Raw genomic sequence first — 15,650 nt, 5'->3', positions numbered from 1 at the left:
GTCCAGTATGAACTTTTATAATGTTCTGTTGCGGGGTTAAGGCATTTAGGTTGAGTCAATAGGGTATGCCTTTTCGAACAGGTTAGTCTTTAGGCATTTCCGGAAGTTGAGGTGGTCGTATGTTGTTTTCACGCCGATTGGCAGTGCGTTCCATAGTTGTGTGCTTATATAAGAGAAGCTGGATGCACAGGTTGATTTGTATTTGAGTCCTTTGCAGCTTGGGTTGTGGAGATTTAGGCATGTTCATTTTGATCTTGTTGTGTTTCTGGTTGGTAGGTCTATGAGGTCTGGCATGCTTCCCGGGGCATTGCTGTAGATGATTTTATGAACCAGGGTGCAGATTTTGAACACAATACTTTCTTTCATTGGGAGCCAGTGTAGTTTTTCACGTAGAGGTTTGGTGCTTTTGAATCTCGTTTTTCCAAATATAAGCCTGGCTGCTGTGTTTTGAGCAGTTTGGAATTTCTTTATGATTTGTTCTTTACATCCTGCATAGATTCCATTACAGTAATCTAGATGGCTTAGTACCATGGATTGTACCAAGTTGCAAAATATTTCCCTCGGGGAAAAAAGGTTTCACTCGTTTGAGCTTCCACATTGAGTGAAACATCTAGTGTGAGATTACGGTCGATTGTAACTCCGAGAATTTTCAGGCTGCATGACATTTAGTCATGCAGATAGGCACTAGGTGTATTTTATAAACCACTCAGAAATTTAGAAATATTCTATAAAACTATGCCTAAATTTAGGTGTATTTTTTCCGTGCCAATTTTTTAGGCACCATATATAGAATCTAGTCCTTAGTTCTTGGTCTCTGTTCCAGGATGTCAACTCTTTCAAACCATTAAAAAAAAAAAAAAACTACCAGTCAATCAAAGAGCCACTGTGGAGGAGACAGAAACAGCAAAGTTGCACCATAAACATTAACTTTCTACTTTTCTGTACACGTCTTCAAGCAGCTTAATAAAGAAACCTCTGCGAATTCCAATATGCTGTCTGAAATCCTTCTGTTTTGTCTTTTGGGGCAAAGGAAAAGGGCAAATTTAGATCACAGAGGTGTTTTGATTTTATGTAAATTAACCTGCATACATTTAATTACCACACCTTTTGTTTTCAAGTTTCTTCACAATAATCTTGCCTCCAAAATGTTAACAGTTCGTTAAATATTTAACCAGAGCAAACAAAATGTCTGCTTCGATCAACACCTTACTGGGTAAAAGGCAACTTTTTAAAGCCCGTTCAGGAAAGTTCCTCTTCTAATACGTTATCTTTCCCATAATTAGTTATGTATAAATGTCTAGTAATATGATATGGAAGGCTCTTGGACACATAGTTAGCAATAGTGACAGAAGGAGGATGTATATTTGGCACTTGGCAGGGAATTGTATCCCTAAGGCAGAGAAGCACTTTTCACATTAGCTGTAAGGGAGAGAGAGAGGGTACACGGACTGGGAAGATCATTCTGGCCAGTCAGAAAAAAAAAAAAACCTGTACAGTGCCCAATCAGGAGCCACTTAACGTGACCAATCAGAAAATGACTTACATCTTTGCGGTGGGAGCTGGTTTACGTCTAGAGTATTGCCCGATAGAAAATCAATCCTGATTCCTCTCTTCTGGCTGCAAAGGCGATTTGGCGATTTAGCATCAGGAATCTGTCAATCAAGTGTCTTTCTCTTTGTGCTGCAGTTGATCTTGAAAAGGCTTTTCCAGCGTGTCACACACAGATCTCTGCCTCTCACACCATGGCTGGGCTGATCATGTCAAGCTTCGGCAAATGCACCCATGCCATAGTCCGGGCCATGCCCAATTCCCTGGCTCAACAGGCTCTGAGGCAGGAGAAAGGGACAGAAGTGGACCTTGGCCGGGCCCAGAGGGAGCATGAAGTGTACGTTGGGGTGTTGAAGAGTAAACTGGGGCTGCAGGTGATAGAACTGCCGGGGGATGAGAGCCTCCCAGACTGTCCATTCGTAGAGGACGTGGCTGTGGTGTGTGAAGAAACAGCTCTGATCACCAGACCAGGAGCACCAAGCAGAAGGAAAGAGGTATTGTAAAGGCACAGTCTGTGCAAACAAACAAGGGGGAGGATCTGCAGCCTATGGAGCAGTTAGAAATAGCTTTTCATTATGGTTACCATCCTTTTCATCCCAGAGAGTCTGTTGCAAATGTACATGTAAGCTATATTTGAGTTTAGTTTTGTGCATTAGTACCTAGAGGATTTACATATTTTGCATTAGGCTTTTTCCATTTTGTGTATTTTCATATTAAATTCCACTCCTGTTTACCCTGTGAATGCATTTACAGGGGATTTTCTTTTTCTTGTGCTAAATAAGAATGCTCAGAGATGTTGGTTATAAAAAGGTATGGCAGGTTGTTGAGAGGAATGGACAGAGAGGGACAGACATGGGGAGGGTCTCATATTTCAGACGCTGCTCATGAACTCCAGGCATAGTACCCTAGAGCTGTTGTAGAAACAAGAGCAATGTTGTTTACTCATATGTGATTTAAAAAAAAAAAATCCCAGACAACAAGGAATCAGCACATGTGATTTAAAAAAAAAATCCCAAATCCTTTGCAGAGTGATCTTTGTAACTTCCAACACTTTGAAGACATGACATATACAGGAAATATCACTTAAGCACTTGATTTGACTATCTGTGTATACAATTGTCTCCTGAACCAAAGTACAGCAACCACATTTTTAGACTAGTATCTAAAGCTAGAAGCTGAAATAATGTTTCCAGAAAACTTATGAACCCAAAATTGAAACAAGTAACTTCCCATTAAACTTATACATCTAAACCCAAACTGTTTTTAGCAACAAAAAAAAAAAAGTTGCTCTGCAGTTCTTTTCATATTTGTTTGCCTAGAAAACATACATGTAGGTATCAAAATAATGTTGGGCCTCAATCATATTGCAGAGGTACATATAACCTTAACTTCAGGAGTACACAAACATGCACGTCATGGCCTCTTGCTAGAGATTGTTCTGTAATAAATTTTGTTTTTAAACTATTCATGTCTTGTAGCAATGCTTAACATTTGGAAACTTCAATGTTGTTTACTTGAAAAGCAATGGAGGATGACAAGAATAAACCTGTCTAGGAGACATATTATGGTGCTCATTTTCAAAGCACAAGTTACGTGACCTATATAACTTAGTAAGTCTGTGCACTTTGAAAATGAGCCTTATAAGTCATTTGTGATTGTATGGCTTACAGGTCATAGAAATTAGATTCTTATCTAATCATTTTAAAGTATTCCTGTTAAACACCTGTTTCATTTTCATTTATTGACCAAACCTGAAAATGCCACAGAATGTTAGATTATTCCTGTTTTCGCTTTAGCTGTGATTCTGCTTTATTCACTCTCCTAGTTAGACTTTTAGGGCCAAATATTCTTACATTTTGTTATGGGTGCGAGTCAAACCCAAAGTAAGAAAGAAACACCCTGTGAGGCCTCTGCGTCACACCTCTGGACAGTCATGAGAGAACGCTTTTCTGGGTGCAGAGTGTACACCGGTGCAAGCCTGGTATGCAGGTTTGACAAGCTTGCTCTCCAGAGGGAAATGTTTTTCAACCTTTCTGCCTCGCCTCACCCCATGCTTGGAACAAACTCCCTGAGCCCATACGCCAGGCCCCCTCCCTGCCCATCTTCAAATCCTTGCTCAAAGCCCACCTCTTCAATGTTGCCTTCGGCACCTAACCACTATACCTCTATTCAGGAAATCTAGACTGCCCCAACTTGACATGCCTCAACTTGACATTTCGTCCTTTAGATTGTAAGCTCCTTTGAGCAGGGACTATCCTTCTTTGTTAAACTGTACAGCGCTGCGTAACCCAGGTAGCGCTCTAGAAATGTTAAGTAGTAGTAGGATAAGCAGATGAGGCATAGGACAATTTTGATAAGACAGGAAACTGCAGAGTACTACAGAAAGTACACCAGAACTACAGAGTGTTATATTTAAAACAGTGGAGGAGTGGCCTAGTGGTTAGGGTGGTGGACTTTGGTCCTGGGGAAGTGAGGAACTGAGTTCAATTCCCAGCACAGGCAGCTCCTTGTGACTCTGGGCAAGTCACTTAACCCTCCATTGCCTGCTGCATTGAGCCTGCCATGAGTGGGAAAAAGTGTGGGGTACAAATGTAGCAAAAAAAAAAGCTCATAATTAGTTATAATTGTAAAGCAATACTGTTCATGATGCATGTCACTCCAGTTATGCATGTACACGATGCATACTGAAGAATAAATAATACAGCCAGTAAAAAATATTACAATATTCACTCCTGAAACAAAAGAGGACAGGGCTGTTAAGGAAATAAAATGAATAATATTTGTCATATGTTACCACTCTGATAGTAATATAACATTTAATTGTTCAACTCCTGCCTTATTTTTTAGGTGTGTTTCACTTATTTTTTCTTGAGGGCATGTCTGTCTGTCTGTCTGTCTTGAAGTTTTCATTGCAGAAGTGTATGGAGCTTCCACAATTAAGACGTCATTTGATAAAAGGGTAATTAAAGTGGCTTTGAGCAAAATGGATGCTGTTAGGGTCTCCACTTTCTCCTGGTGGCGATGAAGGAACCTCATACTGTCGAGAGTCCCAAATCCTTACCAGTAGATGCAGCTTCCGTGGAGGGGACTATGAGGGTGCAGGTTGACGTCAAGCTGGTAGCAGCAGAAGTGGTAGGGTGGCAGGGAATCCAGACCTTGCCACCTGATGTTTTGAGGCTAGAAGTGGCGAGAAGAGTGGCAGGGATCTCTGGCCCCATCACCCCAAACAATTAGACCTGTAGTAGCAGTGAAATAAAGGGATGGTGGTAGGGAGCCTGTGTCTTGAGAGCTGTCAGTGACGGTGGTGCAAGAAGAGGGTGGATGGTGGGGAGCCAGTACCACACCACTGGCACAAATGAGCCTATGGGCAGCTGCAGAGCAGGTTTAAAAGTAGGTTTAGGAAGAGGCAGGGATTGGAGTAGAAAAGAAGAGGGCTAGAGAAGGAGGACATGGAGACTATGGAGAAGGAGGGAGGGAGAGAGGAAGGATGGGGATTGGCAGAATTGAGGAGAATGTGGGGTGGGGTGGGGAAGGAAAGGAGAAGAGAGAATGGTCGACATTCCCCCATACACTTCGACATCCTACTCCATGCAAACACTCACCCCCTGTGTGCACAAATACATATACCTATGCCCCTCCCATGTACAGACCCTTCCCCTGTGCACATAGTCTTAGCCATATAATACACACAGTGGTAAATGCACAGAAACGTTCATGTTGGGACAGAGGAAGTACCTGTATATAATAGGCCCGATGTCCAGACCGTGGGAGGTAGCCGGGCTGCCTCCTGCGGTCGGCGCTGAGCCCAGGTAGTCAACTTCTGGGTCGTTTGTGGTGACTGGCACCCTGTCTGTATGTAGTGTTAAACAGGTACCTCATGGGCATGTATTAAATATAAATTAAAACATGGAGAAGGGGACCTTGGTGGCCGTTTCGCAGAACGCAGATATTTCACCTTAAAACGAAACCACCATAATTGGTCAAAAAAACTCCATAAGCTCTTTTGCGGACGCTTCCAGCTCTCTTCATTTAGTTTGATGGCTCAGAAACTGAAAGTGGCTTTGGAGATAATTTAAAATCTTAAGTTCTGCTTTCAGTATCTAATGTGCCTGATTATTGAATGACAGGAAAAACTTTATCTGAACTATTTTTTTGAATGCTGGGACAGAGAAAGTACACAGAGATTTTTTTTGCGCAATTATGGTGCTTTTGATTAAGCTGGAATACCTGCGTGTTGCGGGGAGGTCACTGAGGTCTTTTTCTCCATATTTGATGCGTGTCCGTGAGGTATCTGACTGTTTAATACTATATGCAATTAAGATGCAAAGAGTGGGAACTGGATCGGGCTCTTCGGAGGCAGACTCGGGACTCCAGGCAACAGTTGTGGGTGTTTCTTGAGACTGACTCGACATGGTACCATGTTTCGGCCTATGTGTGTCTGCCTCAAGAGCCTTGGAGCGTAGACTTGGCAGTCATTTTTTTCACCAACGGTCTTTCTTAGTCAAGATCGGGAGGCGGGGCTGGTGGTTGGGAGGCGGGGATAGTGCTGGACAGACTTGTACGGTCTGTGCCAGAGCCGGTGGTTGGGAGGCAGGGCTGATGGTTGGGAGGTGAGGATAGTGCTGGGCAGACTTATACGGTCTGTGCCCTGAAGAGCAAAGGTACAAATCAAAGTAGGGTATATACAAAAAGCAGCAAATATGAGTTATCTTGTTGGGCAGACTGGATGGACCGTGCAGGTCTTTTTCTGCCGTCATCTACTATGTTACTATGTTACTATGTTGTAGCCCCAGGCATACATATACCCACCACTACCCCCATGGACACACACAAACCTACCCCCCATCCTTGTGCAAACATATATGCACACACATACAGATTACAATCTTTAAGAACAGACACATACAACCATCCCTGTGCACAGGGACACACATGCATACACGTACACATAGACACATGTACACATGACTGAACAGAAACATATGTACACATAGACAGTACGATATTCTATCCACAGAAACAGGTCCCCCCCCCAGCATAGCTACATTCTCCCCATGGACATAAATTTACACATCTTACCACCCACATACACATTACATATACACTACCAAGGCACCCACACCCTGCACATACAAACCTGGACACATTTCACCAAACCAGTCCATAGTGAAATTGCTGACATAGAGAAGCCTGAGTCTGCCAGCACTGCACTACTGTGCCACACTGCGCATGTACACTTTCTAACTTGTTTTAATTTGATTTAGAGAGCTGTTTAGCTTTGTTGTTGAATACATCAAAACTCTAGACCCATTTGTTTGTTATCTCACACTTTGAATCCACTGAATGGGTTTAACACGTATATATCAAGGATATCAAGGGACGGAACACCTTTTTCAGGGACAAAATATTGGCATGGCCAAGACCTCAGTGGCCCACCCCATTCCACTGCCTGTAAACAATACTTTTAAATCCTAAAATTCCTCAAATCACCTTGTATATTCAGCTGTCTTCAGTGATGTGCAGGGTTGATAAAACAGGGTGGTGAGAAAAGGAGAGGAGCTGACAAAGGGGGGGGGGGGGGGGGGAGAAAAAAGAAAGTGAAGTGAATGAGGTGACTCCTTGTCTTCCAGCCTTCCCTTCCTATGACCTCCTTCTCTGGATTCTGTTTGTGTATACCAGTAATTCTTCTGGCCATTTACCTCCAGTTGAGTGCATATAATTTAGTGGAGCTACTGAGGAGATGGGAATAGCAGTCATTAAAATCAGATTTTATAGTTATTTTGTTCCTTTATTATAGAGAAGAAAATAATCCTAGACTCCAGCCGCACTGAGAAAAAAAAAATTAAAAATAAGCTGTAAAGTGTATGCTAGAAGCATTGCAAATAAGTGCATTTCATTGTGTGGGTGGAGGGTGTATCCGAGTGTGACACTGCATGGGTATGAAGTAACTTGATGGAAAGTGGTGCGTGAGTGGGTGGGGTGCTTATATATATGTGATTAGGTTGTCTGCCAGGAGGGGTGCATGTGTTTTTGGTCCACGTGAGTGGGAAGGGTGGCTGAGTGTGTTTGAGTGAAAGGTATGTATGGGTGGGTCATGTACTCTTCCACACTTGAAATGTTTCTGTTGGGTGTTTTCTAGCTCTCTCTTCTCGTAGTATATTCTTAACACCTTTATCCCCCTTTTTCCTTGTACTTGCCCTCCCTTGGCCCTGCGCTCCCACCCCCTTGCAGTCATCCCCCATCCTCTTCATAATATTTCCCCTTTGCTCTACCTCCTTACTTTTGGTTTCCTTTGCATTTACTCCACCGCAGCTTTCCTCTCACCTTATTTTTGTGGCAGGAAGCTCCTCCACCCTGTGGGAACTGCTTCCTTCTGTTCAGCTGGTGGACAGTTGAGACCCTGCTAACCTGCTCCTGTACGCATTGCTGAAGAAACTTCTCCTTTTTAGCCAATAGGGTGGATTCTCACCACTCTACTGATTTCTGCATTACTGCAGTGGGCTCCCACCAGCCCACCCCTATGTGTTCCAGTGTGAACCGCTTGTTAGTCTTTTCAAAAATACTAGGACTAGGGGGCACGCAATGAGGCTACAAAGTAGTACATTTAAAATGAATCAGAGAAAATATCTCTTCACTCTTTGTGTAATTAAATTCTGGAATTTGTTGCCAGAGAATGTAGTAAAAGCAGTTAGCTTAGCAGGGTTTTAAAAAGGTTTGGATAGCTTCCTAAAAGTCCATAAACCATTATTAAAAGAACAACTCATAAAAAAACTCCAGACCCCCAAAATACAGCAGCCAGGCTGATGTTCAGCAAAACACACTTTGAAAGTGCTAAACCCCTCCGAGAAAAGTTGCATTGGCTCCCAATCAAAGAACGGATCATCTTCAAAATCTGCACCTTAGTCCACAAAATCATGTACGGCGTAGTCCCAGTATACATGACAGACCTTATAGACTTACCAATAAGAAACAAAGTCAGATCGTCAAGATCCTACCTAAACCTACACTACCCAAATTGCGAAGGACTGAAATACAAAACAACTTACGCAGCCGGCTTCTCCTATATAAGCGCAGAACTATGGAATGGGCTCCCAAAAGCTGTGAAAACAATCCACGACCACTTGAACTTCAGGAAATCACTAAAAACCAACCTCTTCAAAAAGGCCTACCCCAACGACCCCACGTAACCCTCTTCACCTACCAACACAGCATGACTATGATCGAACAGGACATCACGCAATCTTCATCCATTCCGACCCTCCACTTATACCTCATACGATCACTATACAACTTTGTATTTGTTATCCACCGACTGGGCAAACGTCTTTGATGGTACTATGTAAGCCACATTGAGCCTGCAAATAGGTGGGAAAATGTGCGGTACAAATGCTACAAATAAATAAATAAATAAATAAATAAAATAAAATGGACATGGGGAAAATCCACTGCTTATTAGGCAGCATAAAATGTATTGTTTTGGGATCTTGCCAGGTACTTGTAACTTGGATTGGCCACTTTTGGAAACAGGATGCTGGGCTTTATGGACCTTCAGGCTGTCCCAGTATAGCAATACTTATGTTATAATGTTCTTAACTCAGGAAATTGTTTTCTTTTCAGCCAATAGGAGTGGATCTTCACCACTCTATTGATTTCTGCACTACAGCAGTAAGTATAGTTTTTCAGTCAGTGAGGTTTGGGTCCCACCAGTCCACCCCTATATGTACCAACTCAGGAAACCTCATCTTCACCTGGCAGGGGTTGGGTCCCTGCTGGTACACCAAAAGATATGCTGCTGCCACTCTGAATTGTGTTCTGTTTTGAGCCTGGGGCTTCCTGCTCCTGTTCTGTTGTTTATGCATGGGTTTCCTTGCTCATGCAAAAACAAACCCAGGCCTACCTGTAGATAGACAGAGAGACAGATAGACCCTCCCTGGTAGGTGCTGTCACTCAAGTGAAATACACCTAAAATACTGGTTTGCAGTGAAAGATGCTCTTTCTAGATCTTGCTTTGGGGCAGTGGCGATCCTAGCCAGCATGACACCCGGGGCGGATCGCTGATGCGCCCCCCCGCCGGCGAAATGACACCCCCCCGGGTGCACGCCGCTGGGGGGGGGGGTGCCACGGTGCGCGGCTGTCAGCTGAGTTCGCTAACTTCGCTGCAGCTCCCTCTGCCCCGGCCAGAACAGGAAGTAACCTGTTCCGGGGCAGAGGGAGCTGCAGCGAAGTTAGCGAACTCAGCTGACAGCCGCGCACCGCGGCACCCCCCAGCGGCGTGCACCTGGGGTGGACTGCCCCCACCGCCCCCCCCCCCTTGGTACACCACTGCTTTGGGGTATTTTTAGTGTTTTTAGAACCCTTTCAGTGCTGTATGCCTTCCAATGCAGCTGGTAAAAAACTAAAAACATATCTGTTTCATAAATAAGGTTTGTCAGGTAACGAATGATGCATTATTGGTTTTATATTTGCTGTTCTTTTTATTATTTGTTTTGCATCATTATTATTCCTAGATGTGTGGATCTAGTCTCTTATTCTTGTAATCCACCTAGAACTGATAAGGTACTGGCGGAATCTAAGACTCAATTGTAATGTAATGTAATGAGAATGCTCTTTATAAATTTCATTTTTATATAGGGGCCCTTTTGTCAAAGCCACAGTCTACCATGCAGTATTTCCAGCTCCAAAACATTATTTTTAATTTTTTAGCATTGGGAGCTTACCAGATACCGCTGGTATAGCGTGGGAACCCTTACCGCTTCCTAAATAGGAGGCGGTAAAGACTTCCCCTGGAAATGGCCGCATGGCAAGTGTTACACTTATAGCAGCACCATTTCCATTAAAAAGTCTTTTTACTGGTGACGGTAAAAGGAGGCCTCGCGCACGGCAAATCCATGTGCCACTGCTTGGTAAAAGGACCCCTAAGTTGTTAATCAACATTCCACACACAGATCAAAATTACTGCTTGCTGATATTGATATCCTCAAAAAACAAAACTAGCAGTTCCGTAGTGTCAGTGGATGAATGAGTTCTCCAGCATGAAGCATTAGCAACTAACAGATGTCTTGCGGTATGGTTCCCTGAAGAAGAATAGCGAAACGGGACCGTTGGAATCAACACGCAAGCTGGAGTTCATGATAGAAAGATAAGTTCAATTGTTTATCTAATCTTTGGACTCCATAAAAGATTTTGATATACGAGGATGTGATGCATGAATAGATCTAAAATAATTAAAACCAATTTACGGGGTTTTTTCAGTCTATGATGACTTTTTTCTTCGTGCAATCAATGATCGTGATTTGTTGCCGCAGCAGTTGAGACTTTTCCCCCTATTCAATATAGACACTACGGAACTGCTAGCTTTGTTTTTTGAGGAAATCAACATTCCAGCCATAAAAGTAGCATGGCACATAGTGTTTCTTATACATACCACATCATATGAGTTGAATCAAGGAGTGAGCATTTACCCTTTCTTCCCCCCCAAACCTGACCTCTGTGCCCACCCCCCACCCCCCACCCCTATGCTTTCTGGAAAGGAAGAAGGAAACTAATCCACAATGGTATATATATATATATTGTAAAAACTTGTCAGCAAGCACCTCTCCGTGCTGTCTGCTCTCGACCTGCACCTCTCCGTGCTGTCTGTCTTCACCCACACAAGAGACCTCCTCTGGAGACTGATGCCTTTTCCCCTCAGCTGCACTTTGAGTTCTCTAGTCCCCCAGAACCCGCCTGTAGTCAGTGGGCCTTTCTGCACCCTTCCCTGGGGATACAATTATTGCCTGGGTCCCACCAACCCTCTGCTCTTCCCTTGGTTTCAACTTTCAGTCACTGTTATTCAACTGTCAAGGGTAGCAGGGATTCTCTGGTGTCCTTGTCTTCAGGGGGTTATTCAACAACAAGGTCCCATCTGGGATAGTGCCCTTTGTAACCCCCACAGGGGCGCTCTCTGGTGTGTATTGGCCCTCTAGTGGCTCCTGCCTGGCCTCACCAGCCTTTTGCCTCAGGGAACCACCTTAAAACCAGACTTCTCTGTGACTACATTCATTCAGGCCTCTAGGTTTGGTCCTCCCCTTTCCCTCAGGGTGACCTCTTCCTTAACCTGCAGTCCTGGCCCGGCCTCCCCGCTGTATCACCTGGTAACCGACCCACCTTACCAGTTCTTCTGGTGGGGCCCCCAGGTCACCCTTCTCTGGAAGATCTCACAGCTTCCTCTGCTTGCAAACATATGCAAATTAGCAGGTTGCATGTAAATTCAGTTTATTAGCTAGGTTACAGTCTTGTGGGAACCTGGCTTGCCCACTATTAATCTGTTACTGCGATTCACCCCTGAGACCATTTACTGGGGACATCTGGGTCTCAGGGTGTAACAGCCTCCTCCCCTGGATAGGACCTTCTTTATTCACCTTAACCTTACGGTCCTATCCTCCACCCCACGGCTGTTAGTTCTGTCTCAGTTGCAATTGTGCATAACAATCATATCCATTGCCTGACCCCCCACCAGGTAAGTACCTCTTTGCCTTTGGAGGGAATTTTCTCCTGATCTCTCTCTTGAGCTCTACTTCAGCCAGCCTCTTTCTTCAGTCCCTGGCTTATAATTCTCCAGTTCTGGGTGTTGCAGGTCCCCCCCCCCCCCCCCCCCCCCATCTTCTCTCTCCTCCCTAGGCTTAGAGGAGGCTTTTATAGGGTGCCCAATAATCCATCCCACCTCTCTTTAGGCCTCTCCCCCTGCTTCCAGAAAGGTGTGCACCCAGAACTCTCTCCACCTTTCCAGCTTCCACTCAGAGAGTCCCCCTGGTGGCCTCCCCAGGGAAGTACAGGTCCTATGCCACGAGCACCCCCTTTCTGTTCCTTCTGGTCACTACCATGGACTATACCCTTGGGCTCCCTCTAGTGGCCAGAATGGGCATTTTTAGGTTTTCCATGGGAGAGCGCCCTCTGGCGGCCTCCTCATGTAAGGGCAGGCACTGTGTTTATCACAATATATATATATCCGTTTACTGAACTGTCTATAAACTGAGTGCAGAGCTCCTTGCCCTGTGCAACAAAGAGTCCAAATACACACCCCATATTTTCAGAAAATAAATCCCCATGACTCAGCTTCCAAACTGTAGCCATAATCTTGTCCATGTCCACCAAAATGTGCATGGCTGTGCTCCATTGGGTCAAAGATAGCGGGGTCTCCATGGTCCACTGTGTGAAGGTTCATTTCCCTTCCTAAATAAAGTTTTGCCCATTTATTGGTCCATTAAATTCCTGAGCAGTCATCAAACAAAAGTATTTCCACCTGTAGGGATATGTATACTCCCATTAAAGTGGTCAGGTATTGAAGTATTCCAGACTGAAATCTTTGGATGCTAGGGCGTGACCAATCATTTTGGCCCAGTGTACCTTCAACTGCCCTATATTTCAAGCAGAGTGGAGAGTCATGGCACTGGAAGATATGGGGCTGCATCAGGACCTTATTGGGTCTCCTGGGTTATCACATTCCCTGACAGTGAAGGCATATCCTTCAACCTCACCTCCAATAATTTTGAGGACAGATCCACATTATGAGCCATTTTCCATTTCTGTGCTAGTTTTTCCAAAATCTCATTGAGAGAAGGAAAACAAGAATTTAGGGTCACCAAAAAATGTTATGATAAGCCAACCACTGGCTCTTCCAACAAATTTTCCCTCAAGTGAGATTAAATAATGCTTATGTTGTAAGTAGGCAAAAAAATTCCTGGCAGGTCAAATTGTTTCTGAAGGTCCTGGAATGTCCTGATGCATCCATACTTCCCAGTTACACCAGCTAAGCATTCTATCTCTATGGTCCTCCATCTTGTAAACATACCATATTGCAATCCTGGGGAAAGTCCATATTAACCTAAACAAGCAGAAGAAGTTTCATAAGGATTAGATTCTAAATGTCATATCTTACAAATCAGCACTGTCAATTGGATGTTAACAAGTAATTATCAGCACTAATTGGCATTAATTACGATTTACATGCACAACTTGCTAAGTACATTCTGTAATGTGGTGCAGCTAAATTCTAAGTTGCACAGTTGAAAAGGGGGGTGTGGTGATGGGTGGGGTATGGGCATTTCTAAAATCTATGCATGATGTTGGAAAATGCACCCATTCTATGCCTAATTTAGGCTTCGAGATTTACGCCAAGTAAAATATGGCGTAAATGGCCGCTACTAAATTTGGTCCCACAGAGAGGCGCTCAGCATATTCTATATACCGCATGGAAATTTAAGCCTATTCTTTAAACTTTAGGCATTCTTTAGAGAATACGCCTAGGCATATTTTTTTTACTTGTAGATTTTTCAGGCGCCATGTATAGAATTTAGCCCTTTAGGTGTCAATAATCCCATCACCATGATACACAGAAGAGCTACTAATGGATGTGACAACACAAACAAAGGCAGGCATTTGGCTTTTAACCATGAAGCACATACCTCATTTCTAAGAATGCCAAAATTCAGTGGAGTATAATGGTTAGTTTCCTTCATCCAGTCTTTCAAGTGGTACAACCGAGACACCGTATTATAGAGATTTAAGTCTGGAAGTGTTAACCATCTTACCTACCCATCAACTGTCCCAGGGGGAGTCTAGCTCTCTTGTCCTGTCAAAAGAAATTCCTTAAGTAGAACTTTTTTTTTTTAATACTGTGGAACCTGCTTACTCAAAGTCCTGTATGCTAAGGATACTGCCTTATTAAAGAAAGCAATGCTGTTTGTAGCAGTGTACATGACCATTTGCTCATATTGCTACCTCTGTATTGCTGAAGTCTAGAGAAAGGCACAGTTGGGTCTCCTGTTATCATTCTGGAGGCCAGTGGGTTTATTGCATTCTGACTTGTTTGTTCATTGCAAAAGTGTAAAATCTTACAAGTCTCTGTAAGTGTGAAAACTACACATTTGGCAGAAGAAACTAATTAACCTTGAGATAGTTCACAGAGCAGTTTCTTTACCAGTTCTTTGATTGCTTCCATTATATGGAGTGTGTATTAGCTGGGTTGTTTTTAATTAATTTTTTTTTTTTTGTGTGTCTGAAGATGGAAAGGTAAGGGACTGGTAATCCTACAGAGAACAGGTTTCTCAAAGTCACATATGTGGGTAAATAAGGACGTGCCTTTGTAAATTGGCTGCCTGAAAGTCTGAAAATTGCCCTTCCTTGATGAAAGTAAGGGTCTCTTTCATCAAGCCATGCTAGCTGCTCCCAGGTGGAGTGGAGGAGTGGCTGAGTGGAGGAGTGGCCTAGTGGTTAGAACACTAGCCTTGCAATCTAGAGGTGGCCAGTTCAAATCCTGCTGCTGCTCCCTGTGATCTTGGGCAAGTCAGTTAACCCTCCATTGCCTCAGGTACAAACTTAGATTGTGAGCCCTCCTGGGACAGAGAAATATCCAGAGTACCTGAATGTAACTCCTTGAGCTACTACTGAGAAAGGTGTGAGCAAAATATAAATAAATAAATGCTGATGGAGTCCATTCAAAGTAAATGGGCTTTGTCTGTATAACCACAGTGGGAGCTCATAAAAGAGGCCCTAAAGGTAAATTCCACAGTTCACCTACTTTTAGTCAGTTAGGAACAATGCTTTGACTGAGAGATGGAGGGGGAGGGTTTAGACAGGGTCAGAACATTTTCAAGCCTGTGTGTGATATTTTCAGAAGAAAATTTGCCCAGAAAGTAGGTAACCCCCCCCCCCCCCCCCCCCCCCCACACACACACACACACACACATACACACAAATGCATAGGTTTTAAAGGGGAAGTGCATGCACACTTTCTGTAGGTAAAAAGTACTACTGGACATTGCCCTGATGCTGTCAGTCTGCAAATTGTCCCTTATGGTTAAGAAATGGAAAGCCTAATTGCTTTCTTTAGGTCCACTTAGGGGCCCTTTTAATAAGCATTTTGCGGCATTTTGCCTGTTTGTGTTTGCTAACTCACACTTTAGCTATTGTTTTTACAAATATTTTTGGGAGTAGTATGTCATGGGCAAATAATGCTTATCTTTTCCCGTCTTATTGCCAACTAGTACTCCACCTTGCTGTGTAGTATGCTTAGAAAAGACTTCCTTAGTCTGTGCACCATATACTCCTAGGGGAATTCTGCA

At 43.6% G+C, this 15,650-nt stretch overlaps 1 protein-coding gene across 1 annotated transcript in view; it reads left to right on the top strand.

The window, feature by feature from the left end:
* The first annotated feature begins 771 nt into the window (after positions 1-771).
* DDAH1 (dimethylarginine dimethylaminohydrolase 1) overlaps positions 772-15,650 on the top strand; it is a 201,395-nt gene continuing 186,516 nt past the window's right edge. The window contains exon 1 of the mRNA XM_030205495.1: positions 772-2,042. Coding sequence (XP_030061355.1) covers positions 1,743-2,042 — 300 coding nt within the window. The 5' untranslated portion in view covers positions 772-1,742. The remainder of the gene's footprint in view (positions 2,043-15,650) is intronic.

This window comes from Microcaecilia unicolor, chromosome 6, assembly GCF_901765095.1.
Source record: "Microcaecilia unicolor chromosome 6, aMicUni1.1, whole genome shotgun sequence".
Taxonomy (NCBI): domain Eukaryota; kingdom Metazoa; phylum Chordata; class Amphibia; order Gymnophiona; family Siphonopidae; genus Microcaecilia; species Microcaecilia unicolor.
This window is presented reverse-complemented; position numbering and strand designations above follow the sequence as displayed.